Source organism: Diadema antillarum, unplaced genomic scaffold, assembly GCF_040938485.1.
Source record: "Diadema antillarum isolate AM-2024a unplaced genomic scaffold, OU_Dant_1.0 scf00000136, whole genome shotgun sequence".
Lineage (NCBI taxonomy): Eukaryota > Metazoa > Echinodermata > Echinoidea > Diadematoida > Diadematidae > Diadema > Diadema antillarum.
In genome coordinates, this window is record NW_027271025.1 from 2,319,741 (window position 1) to 2,337,440 (window position 17,700).

Consider the following 17,700-nt stretch of genomic DNA (forward strand, 5'->3'; position numbering starts at 1 on the left):
CTGTTGCTATGGGAATTTACCATTCCAGCAACCAGTGCAAGTGTTGCTATCTAACATCTTTTGTGAAATGGGGCCCAGATCATCCTACAATAATCCAAATGGGGTTTCATGAGGACTTTGTGTATATTATCATTAGGGAAACATCTTTCTATGAATTAATTTTCTTATATGGAAAAATATGAATATCATAGAGGGTTCTGCTTCTGTCATACATTGTTTATTTAAGTTTTGAAGTCCATGATACGTACTTGGTTTTCATAAAATATGACCCCGATGTATATGCTTTCCAACATGAACATTTTTGAATATTGCAAATTTATTTTCAGATCTAATAAGCCTAAACTGACATTTATCTATATTTAACAGTAATTCATTGTTTAAAAAACATTTACAAAGGGACTCGAGGTCTTCACTGTTTTACTTTTCGTAAGCAGACTCTTTGACTGTTTGGAGCGAAATATAAGCCCATATAGATGTCATCCTCGTGTTCAAGTATAGGGAAAGTGAACACTAATCTTGTTTAAAGCGTTATCAAAATCCCTGTTAAAACAAGATAAACGTTCCTTTTATATATAGCCATCGGAATATACGGTAGAAAATTAAACGTGTTTGAATGTTACTTGTATGGGTAAAAAGTTATATCATAGAGCCACAAAATCTCCATGGTTATATGAACTTATAGGATATTCAAACGGGATAATGTATATTTGTAGGAAAACTTGAAACTTGAATCGGTCCATGCGACCTTTTTTTTTTTTTTGATGTTGTTGTTAAGTGGTCGATACCAGTGGATGCAGGTCCACATGAATGCAAATTGTGCCCCCCCCCCCATGTCACTGTATCATACTACCCTTGAGTCAGTGGCATCTTGTCAATGTTATCCGAGTAGCGAAGTATTGCTGGTATACACTCTTTTCGTCCTTCTGAGCAGAGATCACGTATGCTAGTAGGCCTAACATGCGCAGCCTCATCAGTAAAGGCTTTTGAGACGAGGCGGCCGAAGTATACAGGGCCGTAAAGACGCCATTCGCCGAACGGAAAATCATAAGAAAAAAATTCGTCACAACTTCTTGATTGGATCTGTTTTGGTTTTGAAGTTTTCGTCGGTTATCCATGAGGACTAGGGCTTCAGTGAAGTCCACATCTCCTGTACTCGGAAGCTTTCGTTTTCCAAGAGATACCCAAGGTAGAGCGCCGCTATGACGGTCGAGCAGCCTAATGGGACCGGCGGGGATGGACTTTGTGAGGACATAGTGACGGGTGATTTCGTGGTCGAGGAAAATGGGAAGGACCAGTCGCCGAGGTTGTGCGGGAGTCTGGACGAGGAAGTGGGGACCTTCATCGATGGAGAACGCTGCGGCTCGAAGAAACGACGCCGGCCGAGGAGGACTCTCTGCCAGCTGCTCCTCAACGGTTCCCAGCAGTTCGCGATCGAGTTCGCCTTCGGCTGCGAAACTGCCCTCGGCTCGCCGCTCTTATTAGAACTCGGCGTTCCTCTTTACCTGTACGGAATATGCTGGTTACTGGGTCCAATTCTGGGCTCCACGCTCGGACCTGTTCTGGGCTCGTTTAGTGACAATTGCACGTCCCAATGGGGACGCCGGAGACCCTTTTTGGTGGTCCTTAACATTCTCACCCTTCTGGGTTCAGCTTGCTATCTCAACGTGGAGAATATTGGTGAGAATAAGGCATACCATCTAATGTCATATTTTACATCGTGAGAAGCTAACCTACATTATTATATACACTACTAGGCATTCTGGTACACTTGTGGTTTTTTTTAAATTGTATTTCTAATGTAATCATTCCTATTTTCGCTAGCCGTCCCTTGTCGCGTTATCAATGGCGAATGTTAACTGGGATACTCATGTTAGTTCCGGTAGATAAGTATAACGAAAAGAACGATGGAGGTTTCATTTAAGAATGTCACGGAATGCTGATTTTTTTTTTTTTTTTTTTTTTTTTTTTTAGTTCTGGTTTTTTTTTTCGGAGGGGGGGGGGGGTATATCTACGTGAAACATTGATATTACCAATTAGTTGCTATCACAACTCCTATAAATATTACTGAATTTAAGGGCAGCTGAAGGGGGCGGGGAAATCCAACATGGAAAAGAAGTGCCTCGTTTTGATTCTAAGTTCTCTGTGCCCTGTTTGGTATACTTGCCCTTTGCTGAGTGGAATTTGTCATGTGCAAGTTTCCTTCGTTTATTGCTATGAACTTGAAGTACCAATACTGACTACAATGACTTTGTTTGCTTTTGTTTTTCTTTAATGCATCTGGTATCTTTCCCCCTCATGCATACTTGCGAATAGTTGCGATACAGTCCCACTATTACACGCAAGGCTAACGTGGGACTCGAAGGCCTATTTTGGTCTTTGCAAATGTGACTATATTTATAAATGACACCATGGTTTTGCCTAATTGGTCATGTGTACGAGAATGGACAGAATTTGAAGCATAACCCAGGAATAGATGTAGAGATATTGTTGACATGCCTTCGTGCAGGTAGATCACACGACTGCTAAAAGGCTAATCAATATACGTCCAGACGTCTCTGTATATAGTAAATGTGTGAATGCCACCCAAAGAAAATAATTTAATGTTGTTGATTTTTTCTTTTATGTTACATGAAGAGGTGGAAAAGTATGTTCGCATTAACCGATGTCCTGTACCGTTAAGTCAATCACAAATATAACGTGCTTTCTAAATGCCAATAAAAGAGATGAAGAGTTTGTTCGCAAAAACCGATAAGTCCATGTTTGCCAAATGGAGATATTTGCGATTAAAGTCAAGAAAAATAAATAGAATAATAAGAAAATTTTCGCGTCTTTTGACCATAATTTCAAAAATGTACCTTTATATGTAGTGACCAATATATCATTTAAAAGGTATTATTTTGTACTTTATGACAGAGACCGTACTTCAAAATCTTCAAAATTAATGGAATTATCGGTTTTTGCGAACAAACTCTTCAGATGTTCATGTTTGTCCGAGTCCCAGGAGTGAAAGGATATATTACTATATTTGCATACATTATCTTGCACATTGTACATAATCATTGTACAATCATAATCTTATACAACGTGTGCGTGCATTTGCGTGTGTGGGGTTTGGAAGGGATGTGATAGCTGAAGTTGTCCGCGATGCACCATTATTGAGTGAAGATGGAAAATCAAGGAATAGAACAAAAACCCCGGATGTCATTTACGATGTAAATAGCAAGTGTGATGTATTAACGATAACTGTAATATATAAACACTTTCCTCTTTATCAACATTACTGCTGTGTTTACTTCATGTCAATAATTCAACACTTAAGTGGGCAATGAATTTGATGAAGCAGTGCAAATTATTTGAACGTTTGGTATAATGAGGCTGTTATTGGTACCCTGAGACTTGTGACTCACCTAACATAATCACCAACTGACGTAAACCTCTTATTGTCCATTATGGTATATGTGTCATTTCAGATTGGAATGGTGCACTGTGTGAGTGTATAATTCTGCATGCTGGCATGATATCTGCGTATGTATACCTGCCACTCATGATAAAATTTACGGCACTTATTACCTGATGTCCCGTGTCACACAGAAGTGACATATTTATCAATTCATAAAACCTTCAAACAACTCATAGATATTTGTTAAGCAATGACTAACATGTGTTGTTGTGTTTAAAGAAAGAAGGGAGAGAAAGAAAAATTGGGGCCCTATACAACAAATAATTTGCCCCAGGTAATACTAACATAAAACAAATATAATAAATCTTAAAAGTTTTAAGCAGGAATATAAGAATATACCAGGATGTCTCCACGAGGGAGCTCATAACGTCTCCGCAAAGGAACTCATAAAGTCTCCACGAAGGAGCTCATAAAAATACAAATATCAAATATTAATCATTAGAGTAATATTGTGACTAACATAACTACTTAAATATTCTCATGTATTTCGAATACCGCCTGACTTTGCAATATAATAAGAGATCGTGGGAGTCCGTTGTCAATAAAATTTTACAATAATGTGGATGGCGTAATATGAACGACTGTAAAGCGTTTAACACTCTCTGTGACAATAAGTTTAAAGTCTACAAATTTCACACACGTACCTACCTGAACTATGTAAAGGAAAGTAATGTGCCACGCAGATAATTAAGGGTCCATTGCTTTTCTCTTCTATTTTACTTGTATGAATTTAAAAGGCGGTACTGTACAGTATGTCCAAAAAAAAAATATTACAATCAAATTTTCGCATTGATAACACCCAAAATGATTAAACTGTCTAAATGCTACTTCAGGGTCTTAAAATATAACATCTTAGCTCTATTTTGCAGAAAACTCCATTCAATTTGGTTAAGCGATCACAGAGAAATGTGGAATGTTAAAATGTTTGAAAGCATGTCATGAGTCTGATTCCTCGAAGTTTAACACTTCGATGCTTTTGTGTGTGAATACAATAGACAGAACTTGGAGGGAAGAGAGTCTTGACATCCTTTACAAAATTCCTCATTTCTCTGTGACCACTGAAGCAAATCGAATGGTTTTTTTTTGTTTTGTTTTTGTAAGATGTGGTTCATACCCTGAATGTGTATTTTGATTGATTCACTATTTGTAAAGATATCATTGCGGAGGGTCCCGTTGTATTTTTATTTTATTTTATTTTATTTTTATTTTTATTTTTATCTATTTTATTTTTTTTTTTTTGGGGGGGGGGACATACGGTATAGCTGCAACTGCGAGGTTGCAGGACTGGCGGTTCACATTCTCGAGGTGAAAGTATGATAGCAAATATCTCTTGGAATTAAAAGGCCCATTTTGTGTAGAAATCAGGCGCAGTGAAAGCACATCCTTTAAAACGTTAGTCTCATTCTCATGGCATTCCCAGCATTTCTTATCATTTCGTCAGTATTGATATCTAAGGCTGATAGCAATGCAGTCGCATATAGTCATGCATTATTGCATTTCAGGTCTCTGTTTCATAGTAGGCTGTGCCGTCTATAGATATTATACTCTGAAATAGCTCTCTCGTTATGTGCGTGTATGACGTAAATGCAAGTTAATCAATCGAGCGAAACTAACTCAGTGTTTCAAACTATAATGAACCGGCATGGACTATTAAACTCATCTCAATTTCCTCTTCATACCAAATCCACCATCATCCCCCTCTCTCCCGATGCTCCGAAAACGAAAAGAGGTTCGTCATTCCAAAGGTTCGGTAGTACTAGGACGTTTTCGGATTAACGAACCTTCAGAATAACGAACATACACCCCTGTCCTTCTTCCCTTTTTTTTCTACTCTTGGTGGTCATCCATCCAGACAACGAGGAGTGGGCGTTAACCGCAGCGATGGTCGGAATCTTCCTGGTCGACCTCTGTGCCTTCCTGACCGAGTCACTGTCGAGGGCATACCTCTTGGATGTCAGCGAGTTTTCAGATACCAGCCGTGGACTTTTTATCAGATCGATCATTGGAGGTGGGTCTTTTATGACGTATGCATCAGGGTTCGCAGTGGCAGATCCAGAGGGGGTGCAACCGGCGCACCCCCTCCCCCCTTATTTTTCGTAAAAAACAAAAGAAATAAAAAAAATGAAAGTAAAACTATGATTCGTGGGTGTCGAACTCGTGACGTGCACCCGTTGCACATTACTTCTAACAGGTTCTCATAGCTGATTCTTCATTCGAAAGGTCTCATGTTGTTATTTCTTTATTTGAAATCGTAACATTATAGTCACGTACTGCGGTTGTCGATGTCATCTATCAACGGAATTGATTGTTCCTTTCTACACTTAGACGTTGACGCATTAAACTTTAATGAACTCTTAATAGCAACAGTATGTTCTGGACTGTTATACGTATGTAGGCATGGGTATACCGTCATCTGCTGTCTAGTGGGTTACATATCACTTCTCACAGACTCTCATCCTTTCGAGGGTTTTCATAATTGTTTTTGTTTCGATCGAAATTAAATCGTAGCTATTAAGTACCATAATATGGTGCTGCTGTCGTCATAATTTATCACATGTACTTCATTTGATCCGTCCAACATACCTTTCACATCTATAACCTAAAGGTGTGTATCAAAATTAATGTCTGTGAAGGTATATTTCCACCTGTAGTTTCGGTGTACGCTGTTACTGAAAAATACATTAATATTCATTGTATGCTGATTTGATTTGATTTGATTTGATTCGATTCGATTTGATTCGATTTGATTTGATTTGATTTGATTTGATTTGATTTGATTTAATTTGATTTGATTTGATTCGATTCGATTCTCTGTATGGCATCGGTTTTCAATTCCATCAACGTTCAGCGATATTAGCAAGCATTATAGAATATATCCGTACAGTATATGGTACTACACAAAGTGACATTTATTTCTGAACAATTTAAACAATTTTCGTAACGCATCTGTGACATAATTACAAGCGCTATGAATTTCTATAAAAACGGGTTCCAACAACAAGCAAAAAGATTGTACTCTTTGGTAGCGATGATACATAACATTTATACAATAAAACAAGGGGGTCGAACATGATGCTCGTTGAAGAGGAGGATAAGTTTAAAGAGAGGGAGAAAGAGAGGGAGAAAGGAAGATGGAGGGTGGCTGAGTCAGTGATGGAAATCTCCAGTGTACATTGTAGTACGTCTTGCAATATCAACTCGCGATACATAATCGTACACGTACATGCACATTATATGTAAAGATTAAAGTAATGAGTTCATGTTGACAATGTTGTATTTCTAGTCTCTCGTATATTGTCGGACAGTCGGGACTATGCGGGTGTCTGGTGCAGGTAATGTTCCTGCTGGGTATAACGGCGGGGGGGGGGGGGGGGATTACTCCTTTTCTCTGACTGGTGTTTAAGTTGCAGGTGCCGTTTTATTGTTTTTTATTGTCCATGTATCAAGGAAGCCTCTATCGGAATACAACACTTACATTTCTGCACGTCTTATTAAACCATTGATTGATTGATTGGTTGATTGATTGTTTGATTGTTTGTATAATTGATAGATTGATTGATTGGTTGGTTGGTTGATTGATTGGTTGATTGATTGATTAATTGATTCATTCATTCATTCATTCACTCGCTCATTCATTCATTCATTTATTCATTCATTCATATATTGATTCATTCATTCATTCATTCATTTATTGATTGATTGATTCATTCATTTATTCATTTATTTATTGATTCATTTATTTATTGATTCATTTGTTGATTCATTCATTCATTCACTTATTGATTGATTGATTCATTCATTCATTCATTCATTCACTCGATCATTCATTCATTCATTTATTCATTCATTCATTCATCCATTTATTCATTCATTTATTTCCACTTTGTGTCTATATGAAAACGAGGAAACCAACAAATCTAAATTACACAATGGCTATCACAATTCAATCAGATTTTGTTTTACATGATGTAGAAAGGTAAAAACGTACAGTTCAGATCAAATTGACTTACGGCAAAGTGACAGCCAGATTAAAAGCACAGTTTATATTACTTTAGGCTCCAAATAATTGGACACATAATGAAATATAATAAAGTTATTATACAAAGATGAGTTTAAATAAAAAAAAAACTGGAGCGGAAGCTCCGCTTACGAGAAAGAGATAGGACGAGAGAATTGGAAATAGAGGGAAGAGAAGAGATTAGTTGAGATGGGAGGGGAACGAATAGATGGAGAGCGGAAAGGATGTCAAGTACACGTAGGATGATTGATTAGTTTAAACAGAATATCTTTGTGGCAATTTATTTCACTTGTGTGTATAGGTATTGGGTGTGGCACGGCCTACCTCGTCAACGGCATCAACTGGAAACAGACGTGGCTTGGAACGATCTTCGGCAACAACTACGAAGTCATCTTCGTCTTCAACGTCCTAATCTATATCGTGTGCGTGCCGTTGACGTTGGTCAGCATTCCTGAAGAATCCCTGGCCGAGGGCGGAGGGGAGAAAGACAAGGGCGATCTCGAGGAGATTCCTTTGTTGCCTAATGACGCAAATAGCAACGGTGTTCGTCATCACTACGGGTAAGCACACTGTGGGTGTATTCGTATTTTTTTTTTTATGTGCAGGTGTATATACAATGAATATAAATTATAACTATGAATATATACGGAAGGATCACCCATTCAGCTCTGTCTGCGAAGACATGGCTGTTCTTCCATGGGGTCCTAACATTAGATTCATATTGGGATGGAAAAAAAATGGAACTGTAAAACTATATATATCATTAATACCAGAAAAGGTGTATATTGGCTGAACTTCATACAATGTATCAGTATATACACGTACATACGTCCTCATTATCATTTATGTAATCGATTCTTGTTTTGTGTTGATTTACAAGGTGATCTAATAAAGTGGTGATGAATTTATTTTCGTAAATTGGTACTGATGTGAGATCAAGACAAGCGAGGGGTGATTAAGAACTTGGAAATTTCGCAGTCGACTATAAGTGTCTCTCCATCGGGCTTTGCTGACAATTGCTGTACTTGGTGATGCCATTCAGCACTTAATATGCGGACTCATTTTCGTATTCCCTGCAGGTTTCATATCATTTCAGACGCAGTAATGAAGCTATTATTCCAGTTTTTAAACTTTGAGACACATTGGGTTTTGCCTTTATTGAATGAGGATATTTCTTTGTAAGAGGAAGTCGCGTGGATTACGCAAACCAAATCCAAAAGCGAAGTTCGTCTCTTTACTTGTGTCTGTATCCAATGAAGTCAGACATCTTCGAGTACCACTTCTTTTTCCTACATACTAGCAAAATTAAGCTGATGTCCGGTTATCGTGTTGAACTTTATTTTGTTCCCGTAGGGCTGTTCTGTGGGTGCGGATTCGGATTTATAGTGACCGGTGTAGTGGTAACATGAACACCATAGCATTTTAAACACATTAGGTCTACACAAATTTACATAGCTAACCATTTACTTTTTGTCTAATTATAGACCGTGTCATTGTTATATAACTGGATCATCATTAAATTCACTTTTACTGTTATAGTCGGCATTATTCCATTAAAAAAATCCCCCAAAATTCTTGGATCACTACCAAAATTTAATCATCTGTTACTTGTGTCATTCTCAAACGTTACTGTAAGTTTCATTCAAATCCGTTGACTACTTTTTGAGTTATTTTGCACACGGACAAACAAAAAAACAAACAAACAAACAAACGGTAACGAAAACATAACTTCCTCCCTTGGCGGAGGTAAAAATATTATTGGTATACACATTGCATAGGTACATGATCGCACGAAATTGCCTTAGACACGTACGTGATGGGCGCTGCATTATATTTGATGAATATAACTCTGACGGGAAGATGGAGCCAGAGGACGTAGCATGACAGCTCACGTTTAGTGCCTCTACTGCCAAGTTATCGACTGTTTTACCGGTCTTCGCTGTGTTTTTCCAAACGCCATGATCAAAACCCCGGACAGTAAAACTGTCCAAAGCTGCCAATAAAGGCACTATTGAAAATGAACTATCACTCTACGTCTAAGCCTACCAGCACAAAGTATCTGTGGGTAGTCGCGACTGTCCATTTTTATAATTTGTCGATGCACACAGCTAGAATAACAGGTAAAAGTAGATAGCCCATGCGTGTCTATTTAATAGGCCAGTTTAGAATTTTTTTCTTCATTTGCGATTAGTTGTAGCTTCTGTCTTAATTGCTCAAGGTCCAGTAACAAATTGAATCTAACTCATTTTATTAAACCCAAAATGCAGTGATGGGTTATTGTCCTTCTTGTTTTTGTGTCGATGATTGCTTTAACCATTATACCCCCTAACCACAAGCCAGTGGCCTGTTATGCCGTATGGTTTTATCATACTGTCCATTTTTAGTGCTTTATAGGGTTAAACAAGCATCTTCTTCCACAAATATGAGCACCTATTACCGTCATGTCGTATACTTTAACCATATTTAAATTCATTGAATTCATAAATTACTCTACAATATCGCCAACACACTGAAAACTTGAAGTGATCCCGCCCGCTTTTCTCCAAAAGTTTTGAAAAAATGAATTTGAAGATTCTTCTTCTCTTCTGTTTCTTCTTACTCTCCTTCTTTTTCATGACTTTTGCTCAGGTAGGAAAAAAAGTCCTAAACATTATGCTAAAGATGCAAGTAGAGGTTGGTTAGCCATTAGGCGAGTGTATCCCCACCTGCCTGTTAAAATTTGCCTTCTGCAATCTCAATCCATCTGATATTTATCATGTTTATGCAATATAAAAATATGCAGTGAAAGTCGGAGGTGCCAATGCAATGATGATAAAACTGATAAGATGATTTCTTGATGCAACTGTCTGACAAATTGCCCTTCATCAACGTAAACAAACACCGATTATTGAGTCTCCGAGTAAAAGCCATGATAAAAATTCGTGGGCATATATGCCCTTCATACTCGGGTAGGGCTCGAACCTACGACCTTCTGAACGATATAGGCAGGCGCCATATCCATTAGACCACCGAGTTCCATAATTATATGCATATTCTTTTGTTGTAATACATTGTACTTTTTTAAAATCTATATCGATAACAAACATGTCTTATTTGAGATAAGATTTCATCTTAATTGAATTGACTTGAATTGAAATGGCAGTGATTGAAAAAAAAAATCGAAATGCTACAGTTATTTTGATGCATATGTGAAGGTCAGTTGTATCACAAAATATCCTACCATAAACAAATTGTGCAATAGAGCCTAAAATATAAATAGATATCACCATTTTTCTCAAAAACAATAACTGTAGAGGTTTATTCTAGAAAAAATTTTATAATAACTATTGTTCAGATTTTGTATATTTAACAATACTTAAACATGATTATACTGATTAATATTTTTGCATTGGTTGTTTCTATCCCTAAACTCGCAATATGTTTTTTAGAATTATCGTGAAGATTTTTTGTTTTATCTGCAAATTCTATTAATGCCTTTAATAAACACCGATTTGTCTAGTCGATACTTTAGTCGTTGGTCTGGTGGATATGACGCCTTTCTATAATAATCAGAAGGTGAGATCGTGAGTTCGATGCCCACAGTGCGACCTGAGCCTGCGAGCAGGTGGCGAGCTGGTGCGAGCTGTATGGAGCGCCAAGTGTCGCATGGCCTATTTCTCAACGAAATGACTGCTTTCGTAACGAAATAGGCCATGTGACACTTGGCGCCCCATACAGCTCGCACCAACTCACCACCAGTTCGCAGGCTCAGGTCGCACAGTGGGCATTCGGCTTATTCGCGGAAGAAGTCGCGGAAACTGATGTTGTGCGCGACGTCTCCGAAGACATTTCCGCGATCTTGCGGAGACCCATGGCGACCTACCGGTGCCAATGTAAAGACGTCACGGAGACGTCTCCACGTCTGAGATCACGTATCGGAGACCTCATAGCGACGTCTCGCGACTTCTGGGCGAATGAGTTGTCACCTTATTTGGGGACGTCTCGGAAGTCAGCCTGGCCTCGCCTTCTTGGTGAGGATGCAAGCCCTCTTTTGGTCTTTCGACTCGCGCAGATCGCGGCAGTCGCAACGACGTCTCATCCGGTGAAATAGTTCCTTACGTCGATAAATGGCAATTTGTCGATCAGTTGCAATAAAAGCAGCCTGACGCAAGAGCCACTGACTTCCATGTATGCTTTTTTTTTTCTTCAGTAAAATCCCTCAAGATTTCATTAACTATATCTTCTCTCTCACTGGTCGTAGTAGATCAACTGACGGGCACGATGCCAGCTGTAGCTACACCGAGACGACCGAGCTCGTATCTGCCGAGTCATGTGACAGCTTGGAGAGCGCCCCCAGTATTGGCGATCGCATCAAATCTGTCTTGCGCATGCCCAGAGCGCTCGTTTGGCTGTGCGTGACGCATTTCTTCGGCTTCTCGTCCTTTTGCGTTATTCTCCTGTACTTCACTGATTACTTCGCCCAAGCTGTAGTAGGCGGTGAGATATTTCTTTCTCTTTTTTCGACTTTTTCAGGTCAATGCAAAGAACATTGTTTCTTTGCGGCGTGATGCGTAAATGTTTAACCTAGATTTGATAATGTCTTAAGAAAGTGCATAACAATGGCAGTTCTGTCGGAAATGTAACAAATAAATCAAGAAATTCATACCATCCCAAATTATATCCATTAATCACGTGACTGATTTCTGCTGTTTATTCTGTTTAGTGTTTGTTGTCGTTGGCGGGTTTTCTTTTTTTTTTTCCCGTCACTATAGTGTCGGCAACGATTTTCCCTTTGCAGGGGGTATGATATGCTTATTTACGTATTGAAATTCTATCGTACCCGAAACAAAAAAAAAAGATGTAAAATATCAACTCAAAGCCACTAAATTAGAAAAATGAATGTAAAACACTCTATTGCGATTCTTTACTCCAGGAAACCCGGACGCACCGTTGAACACCACAGCTTTCGAGGCCTATGAGGCTGGAACGAGACTAGGCAGTTGGGGTCTCTGCATCTTTGGATACTCTTCTGCATTGCTTTCAGGTATAATATCACTTCTTGTTTAACTTTTATTCTGTCTTATCCTTTGTTTCTGTTTTAATTCTGTCTGTGGGCAATGCTGTATCTCTCACGGTAAAGTTGGGCATTGAAGACATAATTTGTGATTGGTTTAATTGAAATCACGTGACATTCATTCGTATATTATTGATGAGTGTTTTAAACTGCATTGTGTGTGAGTAATCAATAGAACCCCTACGATAGGATGCACTGTGTGCATGCTGCATGCATGCGCTGTCACTCGTCATTGTAAATTTCATCAATTCATACCTAATTAACCAGCGCGCAATTCTTTTTCACAGATTAAAAATAAAATGTCAAAGTGTCTGTGATACACCGCTTATTAATTTTTAGACAAAATAATATAGTGTGGTATTTGAGATTATACAAGATGATGACTGCGAGTAATGTATAATTGCATAAATTGATTGATAATGAATAATCAATTCATAACTTGCAGATCAAATACATGTAGTGCGTTAGTTTTAACGATGAATGACTTGAAATATGAGTAAAGAAGGCAGTTTATTGTAATTTCCTTTGTATTTCATCCTTCAAATCACAGTTTGTTTCATAAAGATCACACAATACGTAAGTCTCAAGGCGGTGTACGTCACCTGTCCACTCATCTACGCCGTGTGCGTCGGCAGCTTGGCTCTACTGACGGACTACCCGCTCGTGACTCTCGCCCTGTGTTCTACGTTCGCCCTCCTTTTCTCCACTATACAGACAGTCCCTTACGATATCCTGGCTATTTACCACAGATCGAAAGAGGTGATTATTCGAAACCTGTAGCATATCGTCCACAAGATACCGAGTTTGAATCCTGGTTGCTTGATTCCCCCCCCCCCCCCCCCCCCCCCCGCCAAAAAAAAAAAAAAAAAAAAAAAAAAATATATATATATATATATATATATATATATATCTACTCTTTGATTGAAGGGATGGTATAGTAGGCCTATTGGTTGACTTGAGAATTCAGCTGTTAACTTTTTGCGAGGTATTTAAAAACACCTCATGAAATGTTGAAAAGCTTACAATTCTAATAGGAATTCAAACTTATTTTGATGAAAATCGGCTTTGAAATGGCTAAAATATCCAAAAACAAAGTAAAACAAAGCTATCCTAATAAAAAGTGGGTCCAAACTTTTATTAGGATTGCTTTGTTATGGATATCTCAGCCATTTTAAAACCAATTTCCATCAAATAATCTTTAAATTACTCATAGAATTATGTCTTTTCATATTTCATAAGAGATTTCTCATTATCTCTAAAAATCACCATCCAAAAAGCGTCGTAAACCTCAAGCCCCATACCTACCTCAACCGAAACTATACCATCCCTTTAACATTTCAAAAATTACATGGCCATACCGCCCCTTGATATATCACGGATTGAACGGATCACCTCATTTGACAGTCTTGGCAAATTTCGAAGTCTAGTTATCAATGTGATTTCCACTGTTACGCTGCTGACGCGTCTGTCCGGGTGATTAGTACGTCGTGAAAATATACACCTGTTGTACTGGTGATCGATTACTGGAGTGCTATGACGTACTAAGTGTTGTCTGCTAAGTTGGGCTAAGGAGGTAAAGGTACTCTATAGAAGCATATTATTATTCTGTTTGCGCGGACCAGATTCTGCCATGTTTGACGACAATTGGCGTTCCAAATTTCTGGATATTGATAAAAAAATTTTGTTTTTCTCCCTCCTTTCATCATAGGTGAAATGAAAATGACTGAAAAAGAAAACTTAGTAGTATAAAAATTGTAACATTGAAGCCAGAAGAGCAATTTGATGATTAAACGAAAGAAAGAAACTGGAAAAAAACAACCATGTCTGTTTGGTTCTCGGCAATCATGTGAATGTCATAATTTGAAGTTTCTTGTTTTTCCTCTTCCGTTTGGCATGATTTAATTGCAATAATGTGTTAAGGGTGTTGACTAAATGTCATCTGCTAACTTTGAGCATCATGCTCCACCGACGTTATTATGCCCTTAACAAAATCACTTTCTGAATTCAAATCTGACGTACAATAATGCACGAGTAAAATCAAGCTGTGTGTATCGGGTTTTATTTGTTTCTTTTCGTTGTTGTCATTACTGTGCGTGTGTGTATGTGTTTTGATGGGGAGAGGGGTAAAACAAAAAAGAGAACATGATGTCGTTATCAATATTAGTTACATGATGCAGTTCAAAGTTTAATAAAAAAGATTCTGGTCGTTTAATGATTTTTGAAATTATAACGGTGCTATTAAAGTCAAAATTGATTCTGTTTTATATTTAATGTTGCTTTGTTTCACAAGAATATCCCCTCTCATTCTAACTTACATCTAGAATTGTTTATTTTCCTCATTCCTCACCGCACGTCTCTGACATGCAGTTCACCCACCCTGAGAATGGTTTGGTCCGCGGCCAGGGAACTGACATGGCCATGCTGTTTGCCATGGCATTCATAGCACAGATCTTTGCAGCGATCACCATTGGTCCTCTGGTGACAGTAACAGGATCGGAACTCACCGTAGTTATATCGTCGTCTGGGCTGGCGCTAATGTCAGTAATATGTGCAGCTTTTCTAGTTTCATATGAAGTATAGGGATATTGATTATATTCGGGTATTTGTGTTTTACTTAACGGGAATAACACAGCAACTTTTTGAATAAATTTCAAATTTCAAGAACAAACTGAACAAAGAATTCAAGCATTGATGGCGCAATCTTATGTGGAGTCGGTCACTGTAAGGTCATGAGAAGTGGTTAGAAGAAGGATTTCACCATTTAAGGGGAGTTCCACTGTAATTAAATGTTAGTCTGGAAAAAAAAAAGAGTAAGATGTTTTATACAACAATGAGAATTTGATCAAAATCGGATGGAAATAACGAAGTTATAGCGTTTTCAAGTTTTGTGAATTTTTCATGAAACAGTTCTTGAACAGTCGGTGTGAATATGCAAATACTGGAGTGCTAATGCCATGCCTTGGAATTTGTCATAATAAATACTTTCTACATAGAATTCTGCCACTTTTCATCGAACGCAATTACGCTCCAGTCCCAAATGCTGATATATCTAATAATCAGAATTCTGAAGTTTTTCAAGCAGTAACAACATCATTTTTTTTTTTTGCACTTTGATAACAGAAACAATGAAATAATTTTCTCGTACACATTCAATGGAAAAAATGTGAGGTGATGGTTATCATCAGCTCACTTATTTGCATATTCATACAAACTGTATGAAAACTGTTCGGCAGAAATTACCAAAACTTCCCAAAACTCCCAAATTTTCATCCTTTTTTAATCAATTTTTTGTTGTTATTTTCATAAGATTCTACTCATTCCTGTCAGACTATATAGATAATTTCTCTTTAAATATATAACCAGTGAAAGCTTCAATGAGAATATGGCTATATCTCAAGTGATCATTATTCACAAACAGCAGTCATCAATACGATCAAAATATCTGCAGTGTCAATGATATAGGATATACGTGATTTCTATGAAAATTCGAGATCAATCTTAACCTAGAAATTTGGTGAATGTGTGTAAGATGTATTACATATAATTATGATGTATATTGTGGAAAGTACCTTAGTATGAAATTTTTGTACCAAAAAAAAATACGTTTTACGTTTTGTAATAATTATACCGGTTAGTAATATTTTCACTGGTACAATTAACGTATCTTGCAAGTCAAACTTGTATTAGATTATGAAAAGCTAAGTAAAGTTGATGTTGTAGTTCTCATTTAAATTGAAGTTTAAAACTTCAAGTATATGATAATCATTTTTTATGTTTGCATGACAACAGACTGATGGAATAGATGAAAGACCACCTGTTGTGTACGATTTCTATGTGTTATTTTCTGTTTTGTTTTACAAAATAAGAACGATAACTCTTCTCATCAATGCGAACAATTTTTATAACACATTTTTGTTCCTTCATCATAATAAATTGTTATCATCAAAATCATTATTTTCATTGTGCAGAATCATCAACATTATTACCGTTCAAACTCAAGAGCAAGTTAAGACGCAATGTTATTTTGTGATAGTTCTGCAATACGACAGTTCATTGTTTGTTTCCATATTGAGATACGGTATGCATTATCTCTATTTCCTTTTTCTTTTTTACGAATGTAGTGCCTTGGATAAGGTTCGACACTAGCGGTTGCCGGTTACCCCGGGCTACCACAAATAGATGTCAGTCTTTTAAAGAATAGATATGTTTTGATGGTCCGATAGGGCCACCCAAATTTGTGAGTGTATACGTTGTTTTTGTGTGGTTTTGTCATCCAAAAGAAGGGAGGATAACATGCGGCTCAGTGGCGGTACTGCACGCATTTCAGCTGGCTGCCGCGACCAGGCTTGCAATAACAAGAATGGTGTTAACAAATAATGATGATTAAAACAAATTTTGAAGAATTTACAAATTCATGTGCACGCAGGAAGACACCCTCCACACACATACACACATATACGCACCCAGTAAAAAAAAATCAGAGAATATTGCAGTGTTAACAACGTTTCCATTTTTTTGATTATGAGCATTGGTTTTTGTTTTTTGTTTTTTTACCAAGATAATTATACTGAACGTTTAAGTGGTAATTTTCGAACAATTTTTCCTAACACATTCACCACCAGTAGCACTACCATCATCATCACTATTTTTATTTTGTGTGTGTGTGTGTGTGTGTGTGCGAGTGTGTATGTGTGGGGTGTCTTTTTGCATGCAAATTGATTTGTAAAGTCTTTCACAGTTTGTGTCATTCTTTACCCAGCCACTTGGTGCAAGTGAGATTTTGCAGTTGTTCATTAAAGATTGTCTGTTATTCAGGCATACATGCAAAAATCCAAATGAAAAAGAGTACCACAATCAACAACAACAACAACAACAACAACAAAACTGGTAGGATACAATCTACCAAGACATATCATGAAACCTGTGATTAAATGTTCATATTTTTATGACTCATTCCATATATGAAGATAACATGGTATAAATAGAGGTATAGGTGCTTTTGAGTGTATGTGTGTGTGCGTGTGTTTCTGTGGGGGTAAGTGTGTGTGTTTGTCTATAATATGCTGTAACGTTGGTTCTGTCGGGAGACGTGTGGAGGGGGAGTAAATGGAATTAAGGGGGTGGAGAATCAGTGGCGGATTCAGGCGGCGGCGCACCGGGCGCGCGCCC

The 17,700-nt window shown here is 37.7% G+C and overlaps 1 protein-coding gene across 1 annotated transcript; it reads left to right on the plus strand.

The window, feature by feature from the left end:
- Positions 1-1,199: 1,199 nt before the first annotated feature.
- Positions 1,200-15,111, plus strand: LOC139721010 (membrane-associated transporter protein-like). Its single transcript, XM_071632340.1, has 7 exons — positions 1,200-1,677; positions 5,313-5,468; positions 7,780-8,038; positions 11,719-11,954; positions 12,391-12,501; positions 13,082-13,290; positions 14,899-15,111. Exons 1-7 carry the CDS (start codon positions 1,200-1,202, stop codon positions 15,109-15,111), a joined length of 1,662 nt encoding a protein of 553 aa, XP_071488441.1.
- The last annotated feature ends 2,589 nt before the right edge of the window (positions 15,112-17,700 follow it).

What these genes read in the sequence shown, in the direction of transcription:
- LOC139721010 (XM_071632340.1), top strand. Translation starts at nt 1,200, where the DNA reads ATGACGGTCGAGCAGCCTAATGGGACCGGCGGGGATGGACTTTGTGAG. An exon ending in GGTGTTCGTCATCACTACGG is followed by an intron (nt 8,039 to 11,718) that starts GTAAGCACACTG and finishes CACTGGTCGTAG; the next exon opens with TAGATCAACTGACGGGCACG. An exon ending in CGCCCAAGCTGTAGTAGGCG is followed by an intron (nt 11,955 to 12,390) that starts GTGAGATATTTC and finishes TCTTTACTCCAG; the next exon opens with GAAACCCGGACGCACCGTTG.